This window comes from Seriola lalandi, unplaced genomic scaffold (assembly GCF_002814215.2).
Source record: "Seriola lalandi dorsalis isolate HSWRI2012SDOR001 ecotype SW California unplaced genomic scaffold, Sedor1 jcf7180002053942, whole genome shotgun sequence".
Taxonomy (NCBI): Eukaryota; Metazoa; Chordata; class Actinopteri; order Carangiformes; family Carangidae; genus Seriola; species Seriola lalandi.
Window position 1 is genome coordinate 317,942 of NW_019524495.1, and position 18,623 is coordinate 336,564.

Here is an 18,623-nt window from a genome sequence, read left to right on the forward strand (position 1 = left end):
TTCTGCACACCATCAATGAATGTTTTTTTTTCTGATCACCGGGGCAACAAACATGATTTCAAAGCTCCTATGCTCCAACTTTTCAACATGAAGCCATATCTATTGTCAAGCTAATTGCATTGTGTTATGGTGCTCACCTACTAATCCCCAGCCTGATGACTGACTGTCAAACAGTGAATGTGCCCGAGTCAGCAGGATGGCATCTTTGACTGTGGCGAGGAGCTAGAGCACTTAAGCCTGCAGCACCTCTCCATATTGTTCTATCCGCCCTACAACAAAACCAGGGCCTCCGCTGCAAAATACAGCCAAGAGCAGCACTGGGCTGCAGACAGACGGGGCAGGTCGGGGGGCTGCTGATGAACAAGTCGCTCAATCACGCACGCATTTCTTTGGTTGGCTTTGTCTGTGCTGAGATATAGTTCGAATAATGACCACCAACAAGGATGTCAGACCGTTTGATACCATGACGACACCTTCCCCAGAGGTGAGTAAATGTCTGTCCAGACACTGAAGTGCTGTATTGTTTGTGTTGGACATGTCGTTTCGCTGTGCTAAACTGACCTGGTGAAACACTTGATGACTTTTCAAATGTCACAGGACTCTACGCGGTCTAGACAGGAACAAGAGGAGACGCTGATCCTCACAGCCTGGAAAAGCATGGTGAGAATCCCAATTACTGTATCCCTTAAAGCTGTCAGTCAGTTTCCATTAAGTACAGTTTATGAATAACATCACAGTACGTTGCATCGTACGGTGAAATGCTCTTTCTAAATCGTTAGGGAATAAACAGAATCAAACGCTGTAGAGCAGTGGTTGCATTGATGAAACAATATCTGATAGTTTCTGTGACGCTTTACTTTGAACTTTGCCTTTACTGTACTTTTGAACCCTTTACACACAGCTATGCATTAAATTTCCCACTTTGAGATAAGTGTGGATTTTTCTGGTGACTTTTTGTGCACACACTTTTTTCTTCCCAATCTGATGTGATATGACCTGTTGTGTTCTGAGGGGAGAGGATGTGGACAGCCACATGTCTGCTCTGATAAACAACGTATCTACAAACAAGGAGATTCACCAGGGCTGTACACAGAGATTCACATCATCCCTCACTGGTTTCCCACAACAGAGTTGCTTATGGTGGTTGAGCACTGGTCTTATATTAACTGTGTTGCCCGTGTGCTCCTTTCAGTTGTATTTTATTAGGTGTTCAAAATGTTGTTTGTTTACTTACTTTAAGTGGATATTGGTCTAAGGTGTTAGACACAATTTAGTACCTTTTTTTAATCAGTGATACTTGGTTGTTAACAGGCCTGAATGTTAATATTACAATGTTTCCACTAACAGATGAAAGTTGTTTTGTGCCTCCTGCAGTCCTCTGCTCTGCAGCGGCACAGTCTGTGTGAGGACTCTGGAGCTCAGTCTTTCCTGGCCAAGCAGAGGCAGTCCACCCAGGCCAGGAGAGTGCTCTCCCCCCCGGCTGCAGCCCAGGTAGGAGGCCGAGGCAGAGAGAGAGAGAAATAGAGGAGTGCAGCCCACTCATCGGCAGGATGGAGACCGAGATTATGGAAGAAGGTGTGAATTTTCACTGACTAAGGTTCTCACTGTATGTGGTCTGTTTGGTTTGCTGCTGTCACCCCCGCCTGGCCGTTGTTGGTACTGAAGCGACATTAGGAACTTGCTGTAAAAACCAAATAGTGTCATAGATGACTGTTTTTATTTGTGTTATAACTGAATCTGTGCTTGTAAATAATCACCAGATGCTCCATTCCTCATTGTATCATATTTATAAATTTATTTTTTGCAGGTAAGATACAATTTCCTTTAGAAATAATGCAAAAACAATTACTATTCCTGAAACTAAGAATAGTGTCATTTCATTCAATATTTGTTTAAATTAGTTTTTTTAAACATACACAACATAATGCATTACAAATCATTCTATTTACAGGTTTTTCTTCAATAATCCGGGCAAATAAAATGAACAGAGAAACAGAGAGAACCCATTTTATCTTTTTAGCACCATTTTCTGTTCAAACTTCGGCTAATGCTGAAATAGGAGCAAAGACTTTAGTAGTAACAGGGAATCTATATTCTACACTATAAAATGTGCAGATAACTGAAAAACCAGAACTTTAACCACACACATTTTCAGTTTCATCTCCTTTGTACCCAGGTAACTTTGACTTGCTTAGCTTTGCACAAAGGCTGAAAGCAGAAACAGCTAATTATGTTCTGTCAAAGGTGCCGTGCAACAACCTTAATGCTGTTACATTATGTTGTATTTTCTGTATTTAACAAATGTATAAGTAAAACACCATTATTTTAATGAGCAGCTAGTTTTTTTACTTAGCTAACTGCCTCATGACACCAAAGTCCCATCTAACAGTGAAGTCTGTGGCATTGTAGACTTTCACAACTAAACCCAGGTGAGTCTCGGATGCACTGGTGACTTGTTTCCTAGCTACCAAGATAAAACCTGTAAATAAGACAATTTTGGAGTCAGTGAAGGTTTGTTTTTCTCCTTTTTTAATGGAGGCAAGCTGCTTCTTTTCTGTTCTAACCTAGGCTAAACGTGTAATGAAACTGATTTAGCCTAGCTTAGCACAAACATGTAGCCTAATGCCTGAATGCACAGATATTAAATAGATAATTGTGTTTACACACACACATTAATGAATCTTCCCAAATTTTACCCTAAGGTTCCCAAATCTTCCTTCAAATATCAGACTTTCCTCCAAGGTCCCAAGATGTGTATAAGAGACAGATCTATAACAATGTTATTTCCAGAAACTGGTCATTGTATGGCCCCAAAGGTGTTGTAGACTCAAAGTAAAAGTGGAAGCAAACTTCCATAGCTATGACTAATCACTCACTTGAAAGCGTGCACTTAATCGAGCATTACAGTTTCAAACAGTCAAAAACTCATGGGAACCTAAGATCCAGTGAGCTCTGACCCCATGCTCACACTGCGGAAACGCTGGGGTTCGTTGTAAGATGGCACAGTGAGGAAGGACATATTGTTTCCACCGAAGGAAGGTTTGGGTACAGTGGGCACGACTCTGTTGTGGTTGATAGCTGGCTGGGAGCTGCAGTGCTCCAGACTGGAGTGGGCAGCGGGGTGAAACAGGAAGGCAGAGGGGTGATCAGAGGCGATGGGAGTGACGGACGCTGGTCGAGTGGACGTCTCTTTGGAGGACTGGCTGGGAGGAGGAGGAAGCAGTGCCACTGGAGCTTGGGTCTCCCAGCTTGAACTTTCTGCTTTCGCTCCCTCCTCCCTCATCTGCCACTCTGCATCACTCTTCCCCTCCTTCTTCTCACTGATAGCGGGGTGCCCCCCTCGCCTCTCCTGTTCTGCCCCAAACTGAATCTCCAGCAGAGGTGTTCTGACGCCCTTCTCTTCCCTAAAACTGCACACAGTGCTCTGGGTTTCCTGCCCCAGCCCTGATGGTAGAGACCCCCCTTTGCCTATCTTACAACTTTCATCGTCGTCATCATCACTGGTGCACTGGTCAATGCTGGGAGAGTGGCGTAGCCTCTGGAGCTGGGCTGAGGTGCGGCGAAGAGCCCCTCCCATGAGGCCAGTGGGGGACGGCGCTGCGTTAAGGAGGCGGTTGAAAAGGGCCATGTTGGGGTGACGACTGCCTGACTCCTCCAAGTTCTCAGCAATGTCCTCCAGAGGCTGGAAGTGCATCTCCTCCTTAGGGATCCTGTCAAGAGATGTGATGGTGATTTATGAGTAGTTGCCTGAAAATACCAAACTTTCACCTCTTGTGTTTGGTGGGTTTTTTTTTTTCTTTCTTTTTCAGTTCTAACTACTTTTTGAATGAAGGCAGAACACTTTCATTTTCACCACCCAGATTTTCTCACACCAGTTGGGCAATTCAAACTGAAAGTGTCACATTCAACCAGTCACACGTACAATGAGAAGGTAAAACCCAAAAACTTACGCCATGTCAAAAGTGGACCCCTGGAAGGACGGTTTGCGGAGGACAAAGAGAGTGGCAGCGGTGTAGGGCGGCCGGGGGTTGGAGTCATTCCAGTAGCGGTCTCTTTCCATCATCGGCAGATCTCCATACATCTCATCCACTGCCATCATGGACACCTGTAGAGTGAAATGCACACACACACACACACACACACACACTGATGTGAAGTGTCCACAGTAGAAAATGGATGAGAATTCATTTAAAAGATAGACGAAAACACATGACGTTGTAATCACTGGTTGCAACCTGTTTTTAGTTGCCTTACTGAGGCTCATTATAGCTGTCTGACTGCCACAAGATGTGGTCAAGTTAAAATAGGAGACCCTGGTGAAGCAGTATTTAATAACATGGCCCTATATGGGATCATACATTTTCCTCCTCAGAAACAGGTGGGTGACAAATTAAGAACAAGAGACAGCATCGGGAAACCTGAAAATTTCTGTCTATCAGCCAGTTAGTCTCAAAGTCATCGTCATCTTCTCCAAACGGGTTGATCAGCTGCTCTGCAACCTTCAGGACAGAAAAGAAAATTCAACAAGCCGATTCTAGACATCATGTTAAAAAATTTACATCGTGCTCAAGCGTCAAAAGCGAACAAATGGTGTGTGACCCTTTTCGTCTGACCTTGAGCCACCCTGCGTAAAAGAAGAACTGCAGCAGAGTGAAGATGGGCACGTAGAGGTCGAGGTCATGACCTGGATAACCTTGACTGGGGTCCAGGAACTGACGACCAATTAGACACACCAGGAAGAAACTGTACACGGCCAAAGTCACCACCTGTGGGACGGATGAAAGTATATGAACACGTCATGCTTTTCTATCTTTTTAAATGACATTGATTTTAAGTGATATTTCATGCAGACAGCAAACTGCAGTCTGACTCTGCTGGATGCAAATAAGATTGTCTTACTGTTTGAAAACCAGACCGATAATCTTGTATTGTATTTTAAAACACTGACTGACAACACACCTGGCAGCATGAACCAAAGTGTCATGCAGGTGGTTAATAAAAAGTACTTTTGAAATGTGGCTCATCACTTTGTCAGAATAGTTTTTAACAGAGTAAATTTCAGTATGAAACAATAGTAACCAGTAAAAATAATGTTCCTCACACTGCTCATCTAATAGACTTAGCTCACAATTTTATTACAGAGATGTATAATGACATATACTGTATGTCCCTATGTCCAGAATGATGTTTCCATATATGTCACCTATAAGGGGATATATTATTATCACATCATACACCCTCTGCATACATGAGGATATATGTTTATAACATATATGAAATACCCATAATAACATTTGTATATGTACATTTATTAAAAAATAACTATATGTTGAATTTTTATGGTACAACATGTTGCGACCATATTTGTTAATGATATATATTTAATTTATATTTTCAACTTTATTAAAAAAACATACACTAAAAACTCTATATGCTTATACACGTTTTTCTTATTAATTCTTATTCATTTTAAACATGTCTATCTTCCCATTCTGGAAATAGTCTCTATTATATCAACGTATATTGACAGGCATATGTTTACAATATAAGCACATATACATAAACATACATATTTGTATATGTCAATATATACAATTGTTCCAATTTGTAATAGGTTTCATATATATTTTTTACATATATGTTTTTATTTTATATGTAGATATATTTCATATATGAATATTGAATATAGGCGAATGTACTTATATTAAATTAGGGCTGTACTCTGTTAATGTCATTAGTAACAACATTAAAGTTGTCGTTTGCTCCGCTCATACGAGTCAACATGCCATGAAAAGGCCTGTGTTTGCTGAAAAAAGTAAAAGGTACAAGACTGTGTATGTAAAACGTTAGAAGAGAAGCACTGCAGTAAGAAACATCCAATAGTCCTCTTCCACATCAGACAGAAAAGGTCTTACTAATAACAACCGCAATGGCCCAGTGTCCCAGTAGTCGGCCATGACAGTGCGACAGTGAGCAGCATGAACAACACCAGGATCCTGAAACTCAAGCAGCTAAATGGAACTCAGCCATAATTCGTTTTATTATTTACACCTGAGGTTTTCCTACTAGAACATTTCAAAATGTCTTTATCTGAACTTCTAATGCTGGAGCCTGCACTGACAGTCAGCCGCTTCAATCAATTATTGGCTGGACTTATACCGTATACTATTGCCACTAAGGCCCTTGGGAACTGTAGTATTTAGAGCCATAGCAGCTAGCACACTGATGTAAAAAACAACAACATGGTACTCCAGTATCTCCAGAGTTGAAATAATCCTTAACCAATGGCACATAATATAAACTTTTATTTTTCACCCAGTCAGGACGTGTAGGTGTTTCTGTGTTGAGCAACTTTAAATGGTGACAGTTATCATTATCACTGTGGATTCACATTAAAGGAAGCTAATGTACCATGTGCGGGAAATACAATTCCAATTCCATATAGTTTAATATTAATGTTAGATGGGGTCAGTGTATGAATACATGCATGTCCTTTTAGGAAATCAGCTTTGAGTATAAACACACACTCTCCATCGCCTGCAACAAACTTTCAGTCTTTAGGGCCAGAGTATAAAATTGACAAAATGCCAGGTAAACTATAAACGCCTCAAGAGAAAGATAAAAACAAGCAGTCTGAGTGTCATCAAATGCAGTGTGTATAGCAAAGTCAGGCAACATGGCACCTACCTGAGTGTAGACCAGGGGGACACTGATCATGTCATAATGAAACAACATGCTGCACTTCCCTCTGAACCCATTCAGCTCCTGTCGACGCACAAAAAGAGATTTAGTGAGGTCACTTTCCAGCATTAGTCCTGAGTGTGTGTGTGTGTGTGTGTGTGTGTAATGGTGCACCTCCAGCAGCAATTTGAATGTGTGATCGTCTTTGATCCTGCCCTCGCAGCGGGCCACAGCAGCCAGGTTGGTGAACCACACGCAGGGGATCCAGTATTTGTTATAAGGGGAGTGGAGACCCTCGAACTTCTTTCGTTCCTCTCTCGTCATAAATCCTGCACAGACAGCAGACACAAAAAGCTCATGCCTCAGATGCATTTATTCCTCGTGTAAAATTCGGCTCAAGGACAGAGGAACAAGAGATCAGTTCTCTGTGTGATTTCGCCTGTGGTTGCTTGAAATTTTCTCTGGGTCACATTTTCTAATAAGTTATTATTACTGTATAAAGTGAGAACAACCTCTGTGTTGTGGAAATGACACCATAACTTTATCAGTTAGAAAACAGCTTGTGAAAAAAACAAATTTTCGGTTTTGATCCCATCAAAAACTGCACTATGTTTACTCCACAGACCAGAGCACTGCTAGACCAGTGTCTTGAGATCTTGTTAGAGGCGTGTGATAACTTCCTTTATCAGTTGTGAATTTCAGGATGTGCCTGTCCTTGTGATTTCTCCTGTGCTCTCTGGTGTAGAGAATGTACAGAAGAGGAAACAATACACGCTCAAGAAGTGCATGTGACTGATCACATCACTCCGACTATAACACTTCCTGTCACTTCCTGAATACAGTGTGAACAAAACAGTGGTCAACCAGGCGCATAAACCTCTGTAAATAATAATTACTGACTGTGTATTTGAGGAGTACGTTTATCACTTTATTTCAGGTTATAATAATTTCAATCTGCTGTGGATAATTGTTTAAGATCCTGCCTGACTCCCTGCTAAATCACAGTGGATGTCGTATAGGTACCTACTCACCAGCCTCCACCACATGGTCCATGGTGGGGAAGCGTTTGAAGACAGCCGTGCTGACAGAGCGGAGGATGAGCAGGGCCGACAGGCTGGCGTAGCGCATCATGGTGCGTCTCAGCAGGCGGCCTCGCTCGTCGCTCCCCTGGAGGCCGCCGGACAGGACGCACATGAGCCTGTCGGGGAGAGGGATGCTGGTGTACTGGCTCCACCACCGGTTCACCACCAGGGTCACGTAGAAACCTGGAATCAGCAGTGGAGAGGACACACAGGTGGAGATGTAGATCAGACCTGGAAGGAAGGGCTACAGATAGTTTTCTCGGTTCTCTAGTGAAGTGTAGAAACCATCAGGTCATCTTAACTGTGGCATCAGGAACCTCCAGTAATATAACAAAGTGTTTTTTCTTACATAAATTGTACTATGGAGCCCAACTTATACATTAGAGAGCCAATATTGTCAGCTAACCTTGACTTATCACATGCTGTATATATGTGAAAGTGTTTTAGCTGATGTACATGCATGAAGAAAAAAAGAAAAGAAGGAATTAAAAAAATACATGAAAAAAAAGATGAAATGACTGAGCCTGTGAGAATGGCATGTTGGTATCATATATTCATAGAAATGGTGTCCAGTATATTCTGCTCTCAATAGTCAATAATAGTCAATATTCAAATCATTAAATTGGAATGTTACAGTACATATATTTATATCTCCTAGACAATAACAGTCATGTATATGTGCCTCTAAACTATAAACCTATCAAACAGGGGTCTTGAACTGAGGATCCTCTGATACGTTGTCATGTAGATTTTTTTTGTCATGTACCCTGATCTCCCTGAACTCAAGTCTGGTACGTACTGCAGCTCAAACACTGTCCTCTCCTCTGTTATCTCGAAGTTGACAAGAACATCATTAAAGCTTACCCAGTACAAAGGACATAGGGATGAGACTGGCATAGTGGTTGCAATAAATTGCCAGTTTTTCAAAATACCTCTTCTGGTCATCATAGAGGAAAAATCTAAAATGGCAAAAATGATAGAAAATGATGTGTAAGTCAAAACACTGATATTTCTCAGTTGCCAGTGTTTCCTTGAAGCTGCCGCCTCACCTGTAAGTGATGCTGATGGCTGTGTACATGGCGAAGAAAGTCAGGAACTCTTTGTACAGCACCTTGTAGATGCTGCCTTTCCACATCAAAAGCAGCTTGGAGAAGCCACAGAATCGGGCGTTTGCAACTCTGGCCGTGTAGGTGACAGTCATTGGTGACAGCCAGATCACAGGTCCTCACGATAAAAGAGCTGCGTGGCAGAAAGCATCACCTGTGTAGTTACACCTGCACTGGGACCGAACGTGGTCGTGTAACAGGTTCAGGCGGGTCAGAGGCCGTGGAGAGATGGTCAATCAGTCTGCTGTATAAAGGTGATAACACTAAACAACTCTCTGCTCATCTTATTTGATACCCAGGTAAAGTATGTTCCAATGAGGCTGTGGCGTGAATCCAATTGAGCAGGATAAAAACTTGCTGCTAATGTATTTTATCTTGGAAAAAAAAAGCTTCTCCTTACCTTTTGTGGCTGTTTTTCTGGATGAATGTGCCAGTTGCTCAGCGCATCCCTGTGCGTAATTGGCACCACTGAAGAAGTGAATTCATATTTTCACTTAGCAGTATAGTCTCCTCTGTGCCGCTCTCTGAGTTTGCCACTGGTGCTTTTTTTCAAAGAGCTCATAACCCTGATATCCCCTGGCGTCAGCTCGGTTAACTCGGGGCTGGGTCGGCGGCATGGCAGTAATCCTCGGAGCTTCCTCGGTGCGTCCAGTGGTCAGCGCGCCCCGGGGTAAATCCCCAAAATGAGGAGGAGGAGCTCGTTAGCGCGGCCCCCGACCGGGAAAGCGCGGTTCGGTGATGGACCGCAAGCGACAGGCCGCAGCGCCGGGGCACAAGGAGCGCACAGGACCGTACAGTACAGCAGGGAATTATGAAACAGGAGCAAGTGGACCATGGCAAACTTTCGTGTTAAGTGATATGAAAACAACAACCAATTTCCCCGGGTACAGGTCTGTAATTACTACTTGTTGCGGCTTAAATAACAAACAGATTACCTCACAATAAAAGCGTTTTATGTCACTGAGTCTCTCAGACTGACTTTTTACTTGTAACAAGATAAAAAAAATCCCAGTGGGGTGTGATAATCCCACTTGTTCCAAATGCAGTTCCCCACCAGGACAGATTTTTTCCGAGAGGAAATACTTTGATTTAACAGACTATAAATAATTTACGGGTGATATTTTAAGCAGAAATGACACTTTAGTGCCACAAAGTGTATTTTGAGCTTTTCATTGAGCTTTTGCACCTTTTTCTAATAAGACTCTTATATTTTATAAAAAAAATAAAATAATTGTTTGTTTCTCCTGCTCTGCTTTGCTCAAGGTTAAATGGGGCTCCATGTTCTGTCAGAGGTAATCTGCAGGCTGGGCAAGAAAATTAGCTTCAGTCCTCTCCAATTAACAGATGGATGAACCAGAGATCAAAAGAATGACCACAGCAGACTCTCATCTGAGGCAAGTTTGTTTTAATTAACACTTGCAACATAATTTAAAGAAAATTGATAGAAAACAGCTTCTTATTGACTCCAAAGCATTCAGTAACAGTGAGGAGGGACTATGCTCTTGCTTGGGGGATGTATTAATCTGTCTTCTATTTCTCTCTGTTGGGAAATGTAGGGAAACAAGCATCAAGCCAGCCAATCAGAGTCCAGTCTTCAATGACCAGGGCAAGGATGCTTTACTCACCATTCACTGGTTCAACATTTGATCAAGCAACATTCAATATAATTTTAATTAACAATGCACTAAATAAGGCTAATGACTAATGTCTTTTGATAGTGTTCCCATAGGCTTTAGTTCTCAGTAAACATGGTGGACATGTTTAACAGAGAGGAGCATTAGATGAGCTTCATGAGCACTGAGCGGGAACTTGTACTGGGAGTTCAGCACTGTCGATAACAAACTCTTTTCGCTTCCAGATGCTAAAACATTAAGAATCTCATCATGTTTTTCCTTATCATCTAAAAACTGGTGCTGACTCCATCCATGGACAACCTCAAGCTACTGCAGAGGCCTATTATATGTATGACTGTCCAGTTCAAACAATAATGTAGCCATAGAGGATATAAAGCTCCTAATTTGACTCGATTCAAAATCTCATTGACATTGCGTAACTGCATTTACACCATAATCAAATGGAAAGGTGAAGTCTGAGGATTTGACAAATGGTAAAACACACACTTTTGACTGCTTCGGTTTTATTTATTGCAATAACAAGGATGGTCTTGGTCAAGAGTCGGGATAACTAAAGACCACAGGCCATATTCTTTGATAGTGTGTTTTTTTTCTGCCCTGCCGTCACACCCTGAATCTGTAAAAAAAAAAAAAAAAAAAAAAAAATTTGGATGGAAATTCCCAATGTGTGAGCGATGGGTTTGTTTGAAATTTTAGTCAAAAAGACAAACTGGAGAATAGACACAGCCACCAAACCACACAGAATAAACAAGGCATTAACATCAACCATCTGAATTATGCACTACACAGCACCGTCACCGGAAACACTTGTTTTTTTACAACTGAGGCTGGAAACTGTGTAAGATGGAGGAGGAGGGGAGAAAAAGTTAAATGCTTTAAGTGGGAATAGTACAACTGCCACACAGAGGATAATGAAGACAAAGAGTGAGAGTAAGGCAGCACAAATCTGTCTTATCTCTAATATAGCAGAATATGTATATGTGTGTTTGTGGTTTCATCAGCTCCCCTTCATTAAAGGCGTGTCTTGCCGTAGAAGTGCTCTGCTTTGGATGACGGGCTGAGGACTGAGTGGATCATCTTGAGGCTGTTATTGTGGGGTTTGAGGCTGGCTGGGGAGGGGGGCTCAGAGGAGGTGAGTTCAGACTGTAGATAGAGGTGTGGTCTGTAGAGGGGGGCAGGTGGGGAAGTCCTGCAGGGAGGGAGATCACTTGTTTGGGGGTTTGTAGGGTTCCAGAAGTTGCTTTGAGAACGTGTTGACCTTGTCGGCACCTCGAACTTCATGGGGCAGCAGCGGCAACTTGACTATGTGGAAATCTTCATAAAGATCCTCCATCTGTAGCGAGAGGACAGGCCATGAATGAGGACAATAACGTGACATTTAACAGCAAATATTTTCAATATGATCAATGTTATTATTATTATTATTTTGGTTTCAATCACGCAGCTGTGTTGTAAAAACTGAAAAACACTCGTACCTGATCTAAATACTTGGACTGAATTTTATGGCGGGCTTCACACATTTTACACGGTCTCTCTGTGTCAGGGAAAACAAGTTGGTTGACGATGATGTTGTGTGTGTCAATGCGGCACTTGGCCAGCTCCTGGATCAGACGCTCTGTCTCATACAGGGAGAGGAACTCAGCGATACACACACAGATGAAGGTGGTCTGTTCCTGATGGATGTGAGAAACAACACATATACAGAGAGATTTTAAAACTACTCATTTGTGCTGAGTTGTTCTAAATGCAAAAATAAAACAATTTTTTTTTATCTACAAAACATTCATGTGAAAGCTAGTTTCAGCATTGGAAGGCACAGTATGATGGAGTTGCCGTCAGAGGAGTTGAAATGTAAATAACAACATAAAAGCAACTGCACTAACACTTGTTATCCTGAAGACACAGTAATGTGATTGTTTTATGTACAGTGTTGTATTTGTGTGACTTACAGGGTCTTTGAACTGCTCACTGACGGAGCGGATGACTGGCAGGGTCTCTTCAAGCTTAGAAGCAAGCTGGTCTGCATTCATGTCACCCAGGCCGAGCATGTTACACATCTGCAAACAATGAGAGAAGCAGAGAGAAGTTATACAATATACAGGGGGTTCAACCATGCACAAGATCTGATGTACAGGTTCCAAAAAAATTAATCAGAAAACTACCTCGCATTTAAAACATGAACTTTATGTAATAGCTGCTTTTCCTGTCCATCTTTACCCTTTCCATTCAAAGCTCAGCAGCAGTTATGTGGATTAATTGGACACCCTGACTAACAGAAACATTGGTAAATGACCTGACCTGGGAGATGAAAGGGCTGATCTGGTTCTTGATCTGCATGAGGCGGCCAAGTCCACGCTCCACAATGGTGGGGAAGTTAAGCAGCCGCAGTGTGTGGCCAGTGGGGGCAGTGTCGAAGACCACCACTGAGAAGTTCATTCCTTTCACTAACCTGAGGCACAGGGAGAAAATAGTGCTATGTTAGTATGACTTTTATTTATCAACTCAGTCTTTTCACAGTAAAAGGTAAATGCAGTTGTGGATCAGTGCTATTTGTAATAAAATGTGCTTTGTATTGATCAGACCTCATGACCTCTGCGTAGCTCATGGCCTCGTCGATGCCAGGGAAGGCACTCATGGCCTCCTGCATCATCTTTTTTCCCATGCTGAGCATGTTGTCCTCCTCAAAGAACTCATCTGGCAGCTCTGCCACACCCAGGCTTGGGTCAATCTCCTGTACTCACACACACACACACACACACACACACACACACACACACACACACACACACACACACAGCAAATATTTTCAGAGCCTCTGGTGTCTCTGTTACAAAAAATGGTTTGTGCTTCTGAGACCTAGCTGCGGAACTGACCACCCTCATGACACTGAAGAGATAGTGATCTCATGCACTTAGCTTAACTTTCCAAAAACAGCATAAAGAAACACTTTGTTTTCAGATGTTGCTGTAGTTCTACCCACTTGTCAAACTAATTTTAGGAGACTTTTGAAATACAGCAAAAAGTAAAATGTGAATATAAAGAGACATCTTGACGTGCCACATTGGAAAATAATCAAAGGTGTAAGTTAATGATCAGTTCCGTTTAGCTACTTCAGTTTCAGGGTCCTGGTATTGTGCACGCTGGCTCACTGTCACACTATCATGGTTTACTGGGCCGCTTGAACACAACAGAGCCATTGTTGATGTCATTAGCGACACCTGTGGTCTGGCTTCTGCAATGAGGAGTCAAAATGTTTCCTGGAAGAATGTCCTATTTTGTTAAAAAAAGGAAATTGTTTTTGCCACAGTACTGATTTAAATCAGGCTTTTTAACAAAATCAAATGTTTCAGTAACTTGTGGTTTGAGTGAGTAATAGATCAGTCTTTGTTAATGCTGTAGCTTTCTCTATTGCTACTGTTCTTTGCACAAATTTCATTACACTACCACCCCACGTGTACATACAATTTACACATCTTATTCTTTCTATGATATATTCCTTTGCAAAATCCCTTTCTCAGGGTTTCCTGTTTGCAGGTTGACTCACCATTGCAAAGAGGTTGTCATAGCCCTTGACCTTCGTAGGCACCTTTGAGAACTTCTGGTCAAAAGCATCAGAAATGTTATGGGCAGGATCTGTGGAGATGATGAGGACGCTCTCCCTGACTGCAGCCAGCTGGACAGCCAAACTACAGCTTAACAGATGACACAAAGGAGAGACAGGTCAAACAGGACAGTGTTGCAAGTGTTTCACAAGAACACTTCATGTCATCAACACTCCCACAGACAGCTTGGCAGTAGGTTTATATATGTAGCACTGATAACAAGAAGTAAGACTGAATTCTCTGAAACTTTTTTGTTATGGTAATATTGTTATGCACCTTGACTGTTCTCTTTCCCTGGCCTTTGAAGCTGCTGTAACCTTAGCAAGTTAAGTCATACATTTTGATAATGGTTCTAGTTACATTTAAACAATGCCATCATATCCACCATGCCTTACATGACGCTTAAACCTTTATGTGTGGAAATCAGTCTGACAACACTTACTGTCATAGTTAATAATGAAGTGACGTTATCAACCAGGTAAAATACCACACTATATTTGACATTATGTGGTTTTACCTAGCACTATCTCCTTCGGTGCTTAATTAACACCGATCTGCATTTGACTGTATATTCCTAATGATATTAAAAGCATCAATCAGTGTCTTCAACCTTGAAAGTTAACGTCATAGCAAGATATCTAGGTAATGTATTATTTACCCCAGGGCAGTTGTCCATTTACCTAGCTTAGATACAAGACACCGCTAAGTTACCTACACAAGGTCGAATGTTCTCCCGGTAAATGTGGGAAGAAATGTGGGGATGAGCAGGATGTCAATACCAGCCTGCAGTATGATTATCACACTGCCTAAGAGAGAGCCATGAATCCATGTGTCAGCTGGCTAACGTTAGCTAGTGACAGTGCTAGACGGCATTCAACTAGCCGGCAAATGAACACTTAGCTTAGCCTTATTGACTTAAAATGTAACAGCAATGCTAATTATATTTTAACGTTAGCGCGTGTGAAGATGGTGACCTAACGCCCATTAGATTCTCGTTATGGAAAAACAACACATATTATTCGTTTACTGACCGTGATCCACGGCAATTTCTAGTGACGGCTAATCTCAGACAGCTGTGTTAGCTAGCGGCGTTAGTCAAGACCAGCAGGCAAACGAGCCTTTCCCTTCAACTTACCTACATGTCGTTTTACCAACACCACCCTTTCCACCAACAAATATCCATTTCAAAGACTTCTGCTCGATTATATTCTTCAGGGTTGGTTCTAACGGCTCCACATCAGGCGCATCTTCAAATTCGTCTTCCAATGAAGCTGCCATCTTGTCTGTGTACACTGTAACGTACAGCTCAGGTGGGATGTGCCGACACTGCTGCCTTCACTGATCCTCGGAGTTTTTGCTAACTATACCTGACCATGTCACTGGGCTGATATTGAAATATGACAAAAAAAGAACACAAGTAGTTTTGTGGTCGGTGTGAAAGTTGTGTCCTCACGATGCTAGCGTGTCAGCGTTTATGACAATCTACCTCCAAACAGGTACTTCTACCACTACTAGAGGTGGGGCCAGAGTGGGAAACACAGTGAACATTTCAAAACCCAGATGGTAGTAATAGGTCAAAGGAGTTAATTCACTCTTTTAGTGATCTTTACATTTACTTCAAATAAAACCATCAAAGGACATATAAAAAAGTGTGTAATAATTATCAACTATTTCAGTGCTTTTGAGACCAAGCACTCATGTCAAGCAATAAAGATTAAGTAGACATCAAATAAATAAAAAAAAAATCAACATCTCAGCTCCAAGATATACTTTATTAATGTCATATGATTTTTATTTCTGCAACATCTTAAACATCTTTACTTGGCTAGAGATGATTTCAGACAAAACAAAACACTTCTTGTCACATGAATAAATTTGAAATGGCACAACAGGTCAAACATTTCTCTTGGATCTTTTATTTGGGGTTGACATAATAATTTGTTTGCTGTAAAAACCTAAACTTTCACGTGAAACAAAATTGCAAAAATAGAAATAAAGAGTTGAAAACGCTGCAGTAAAAACACACTGAAAAAACCCATACATCAATTTCCCACGTGATATGAATGTAGCACAACCCACAAGAAATATGGGACTACTGCAGGGATGACAGATTAGCATTACTGATATCAAACTTTTATTTGACTGTTAGAGGCCAAGCTTGTGACAGAAAGGCCTAAATATGTGAGAATAGAGACACAGAGTGAACAGGGATCCTATACAGTACATCATCACTGCATATCCACCTAACTTTGCAGCTGCTTCCATAAAAAGAGGACTGTAGTCGGACTGTTAACTCCCTGCTTGCAATCAAGTATGCATGAAATAGATATTATGCGTATAGAAACCCAGCTGCAGATGAGCATTGAAAAACTGAGGTTCTGGTGATAAAAGCATTCATTTACATGAACATGTACATGCTGTGACCACAGAATATGGCACTTGCCTCCATAAACACCTTTTCATTGCTTCACCTGTCCTCGCTTCAGTTCTGCCTTTATACCCTTCACCCTTAATCTTTCTGGATCCATTGCCTCCATCTCTGATTTCCTGGCAGTGCCAAGCCAGAATATTTATGTTTGTTGTCTGAGCTCTCACACACTCCATCCCGCTGGGAAAGGAGCAACGTTGCACTCTGTCTCCTCTTTCACAATCAGTCTGACGCAGCCAACGAGGCCAGAAAGCTGGGCCCAGATCCATCCATTGGTAGTATAATTCACATGTGGCAGAGCTCACCAGCCAGGATCGAACTGCACTGGCGACATCCGAGGGCAGAGAACCAAAGTCCAGACCTGCAGCTTCCTTCTCCAGCGTCAGGTGATGGTTTGCTGCAGCCTCTCTGAGCTCTGGAGAAAAACTTAGCGTTGACTTCTCTTTGCTGGTGGGTAACTTGATAGGCAGTGTGTCTCCATGCAACAAAGGTCGGGCATCACGGTGACCCCCGGAGGCCTCAGGTGGCTGCTCTATGGACATCCAGAATGGGTCAAAAGAGGATCCCAGGAGACGCAGAAGGTGAGAAGGCCGGCGATGTCTGGGTTTGGGCAGGTAGTGATAATCTTCAGTGTGTGTCAGCAGAGTGTATGGACGGATCGGCTGCGAGAAGGACGGTAGGCTGGCTCTCAGCTGGAGAAATGTATCCTCCTCGTCTTGAACAACAGTCACATTTGAAAGCTGATTCTCAGTTGAAATGTTGGAAGTAAAGGCTTCACATCCACACAGAAAGACGGACACAGAGATCCAGCAGAGACGGACACAGTTGGACAGTTTAAACATGGTCTTAGGTCTGGATTGTGAAACAGGAGTGAAAAATTGTTCCTCTAGTTTTCCTTTTCATCCCGTTCAGTTGTAGTTTCTCCTCTGGCTGCATCAGGGACACCGTGTACCCAACGCCAGACATCCTTGAGCTCTTAAACAATAACACACTGAAAGTAGTGCCTTATCACTCAAACAGCAGTCATATTATGGAGCATGGCCAGAGAACACCTGAGCCCCCACTTCTCTTTCAAGGCTCTGATGTTTCAGCTAACTCGCCCATGCAAAAATACAGGACAAAGCTGCATGTGTTGATTACCTACTTACTTAAATTATAACAGATTAATATGTGTGCTAATTTCGCGTAAAGTCATTTAGTAATGAAAAAGTAGTTCTGCATATTTCACAACAAGCACGAAACAGGAAAAAAGTATAATTTGACCTCAATTTGGCGGAGCTGCGTCAGCGACCTCAGACACAAGATTTTGAGAAACAACAGCTCTCTCACACAAAGACTGCACTTAGATCAGTTAGAAAACAAGCCTCAGGGTAAACTCACTTCATGGCAGCCTCGATATGGACACAGCAGAAAAAAAAAAAAGAGGACAGATGACATGTTTGCAGCACGATGCCCCGTTTATTCTCATCTACACAAAATCAGCTGTCTCAGTCAAAGGCACACAATGGTGTAATATCAAATATATTTTCAAACATTATACTTCACTGTAAACAGTTGTTGTTTTTGTTTACATCAGCATTATAATAATACATTTCATAAATACTTCCACATAAAGTTGTTTATACTTACACGTAAAGATACAAACAGCAGAATGAACTAAGAAATACTGCATTAATGCAATAAGTTGATTGGACAGCAGTTCTGTAGTGTCAGGCTTTATTGTGTGTGTGTGTGTTCTTTCAGAGAAAACCTGACTTGGCACAGCATGTCTCTGACTGTAGGTACTGTACATTTCAAAGTGACGGTCTGCGTATTGAACCTTATCATCCACCAATTCCTCTTCTATGTCTCCACTCAGAGTGAAAAGAGCTGGTCATGTGACCTGTCCTGCTGCTGGGTAGACTTTGGCGGCGGTCTGGATGTGGAAGGCGGCCCGCCGCGAGTCCCCTGGCTGCTGTGGTCCGCCGCCTTTGCCCGATCTTCCAGAAACTTGTCGAATTCTGAGCGAGACGGTTACAGTTAAAGGTTTATGTGTCTGCATGTGTGTGCATGTGTGTGCTTGTGTGTGTGTGTGTGTGTGTGTGTGTGTG

General features: G+C 42.2%; 3 protein-coding genes and 1 pseudogene across 4 annotated transcripts; 1 reads left to right on the forward strand and 3 right to left on the reverse strand.

Moving 5' to 3' along the window:
• Positions 1-347: 347 nt before the first annotated feature.
• On the forward strand, positions 348-2,015 carry LOC111652316 (protein Hook homolog 3-like; annotated as a pseudogene). The gene is made up of 3 exons (XR_015437018.1): positions 348-484; positions 598-660; positions 1,375-2,015. The product of XR_015437018.1 is annotated as a protein Hook homolog 3-like (transcript).
• A 778-nt stretch (positions 2,016-2,793) lies between these two features.
• Positions 2,794-8,983, reverse strand: LOC111652305 (bestrophin-2a-like). The gene is made up of 9 exons (XM_023402528.1): positions 8,813-8,983; positions 8,628-8,722; positions 7,713-7,946; positions 6,856-7,010; positions 6,688-6,765; positions 4,614-4,766; positions 4,419-4,499; positions 3,951-4,105; positions 2,794-3,710 (listed from the first exon to the last, which is right to left on the reverse strand). Exons 1-9 carry the CDS (start codon positions 8,962-8,964, stop codon positions 2,936-2,938), a joined length of 1,878 nt encoding a protein of 625 aa, XP_023258296.1. The 5' UTR covers positions 8,965-8,983; the 3' UTR covers positions 2,794-2,935.
• Positions 8,984-10,257: 1,274 nt separating this feature from the next.
• On the reverse strand, positions 10,258-15,408 carry LOC111652317 (ATPase GET3). The gene is made up of 7 exons (XM_023402548.2): positions 15,241-15,408; positions 14,048-14,195; positions 13,086-13,234; positions 12,802-12,952; positions 12,453-12,560; positions 11,979-12,176; positions 10,258-11,836 (listed from the first exon to the last, which is right to left on the reverse strand). The coding sequence occupies exons 1-7, from the start codon at positions 15,381-15,383 to the stop codon at positions 11,708-11,710; spliced, it is 1,026 nt and encodes a 341-aa protein (XP_023258316.1). The 5' UTR covers positions 15,384-15,408; the 3' UTR covers positions 10,258-11,707.
• Positions 15,409-15,858: 450 nt separating this feature from the next.
• On the reverse strand, positions 15,859-17,636 carry LOC111652306 (noggin-2-like). The gene has a single exon (XM_023402529.2). It carries the CDS (start codon positions 17,373-17,375, stop codon positions 16,500-16,502), a length of 876 nt encoding a protein of 291 aa, XP_023258297.2. The 5' UTR covers positions 17,376-17,636; the 3' UTR covers positions 15,859-16,499.
• Positions 17,637-18,623: the final 987 nt, after the last annotated feature.

Coding starts and splice junctions, on each gene's coding strand:
- LOC111652305 (XM_023402528.1), bottom strand. CDS start 8,964: ATGACTGTCACCTACACGGCCAGAGTTGCAAACGCCCGATTCTGTGGC. Junction 4,106..4,418: donor TGATAGACAGAAATTTTCAG/GTTTCCCGATGC, acceptor TTCACTCTACAG/GTGTCCATGATGGCAGTGGA. Junction 3,711..3,950: donor GGGTCCACTTTTGACATGGC/GTAAGTTTTTGG, acceptor ATCTCTTGACAG/GATCCCTAAGGAGGAGATGC.
- LOC111652306 (XM_023402529.2), bottom strand. CDS start 17,375: ATGTTTAAACTGTCCAACTGTGTCCGTCTCTGCTGGATCTCTGTGTCC.
- LOC111652317 (XM_023402548.2), bottom strand. CDS start 15,383: ATGGCAGCTTCATTGGAAGACGAATTTGAAGATGCGCCTGATGTGGAG. Junction 13,235..14,047: donor ATGACAACCTCTTTGCAATG/GTGAGTCAACCT, acceptor GTGTGAGTACAG/GAGATTGACCCAAGCCTGGG. Junction 12,561..12,801: donor TCAGCCCTTTCATCTCCCAG/GTCAGGTCATTT, acceptor CATTGTTTGCAG/ATGTGTAACATGCTCGGCCT.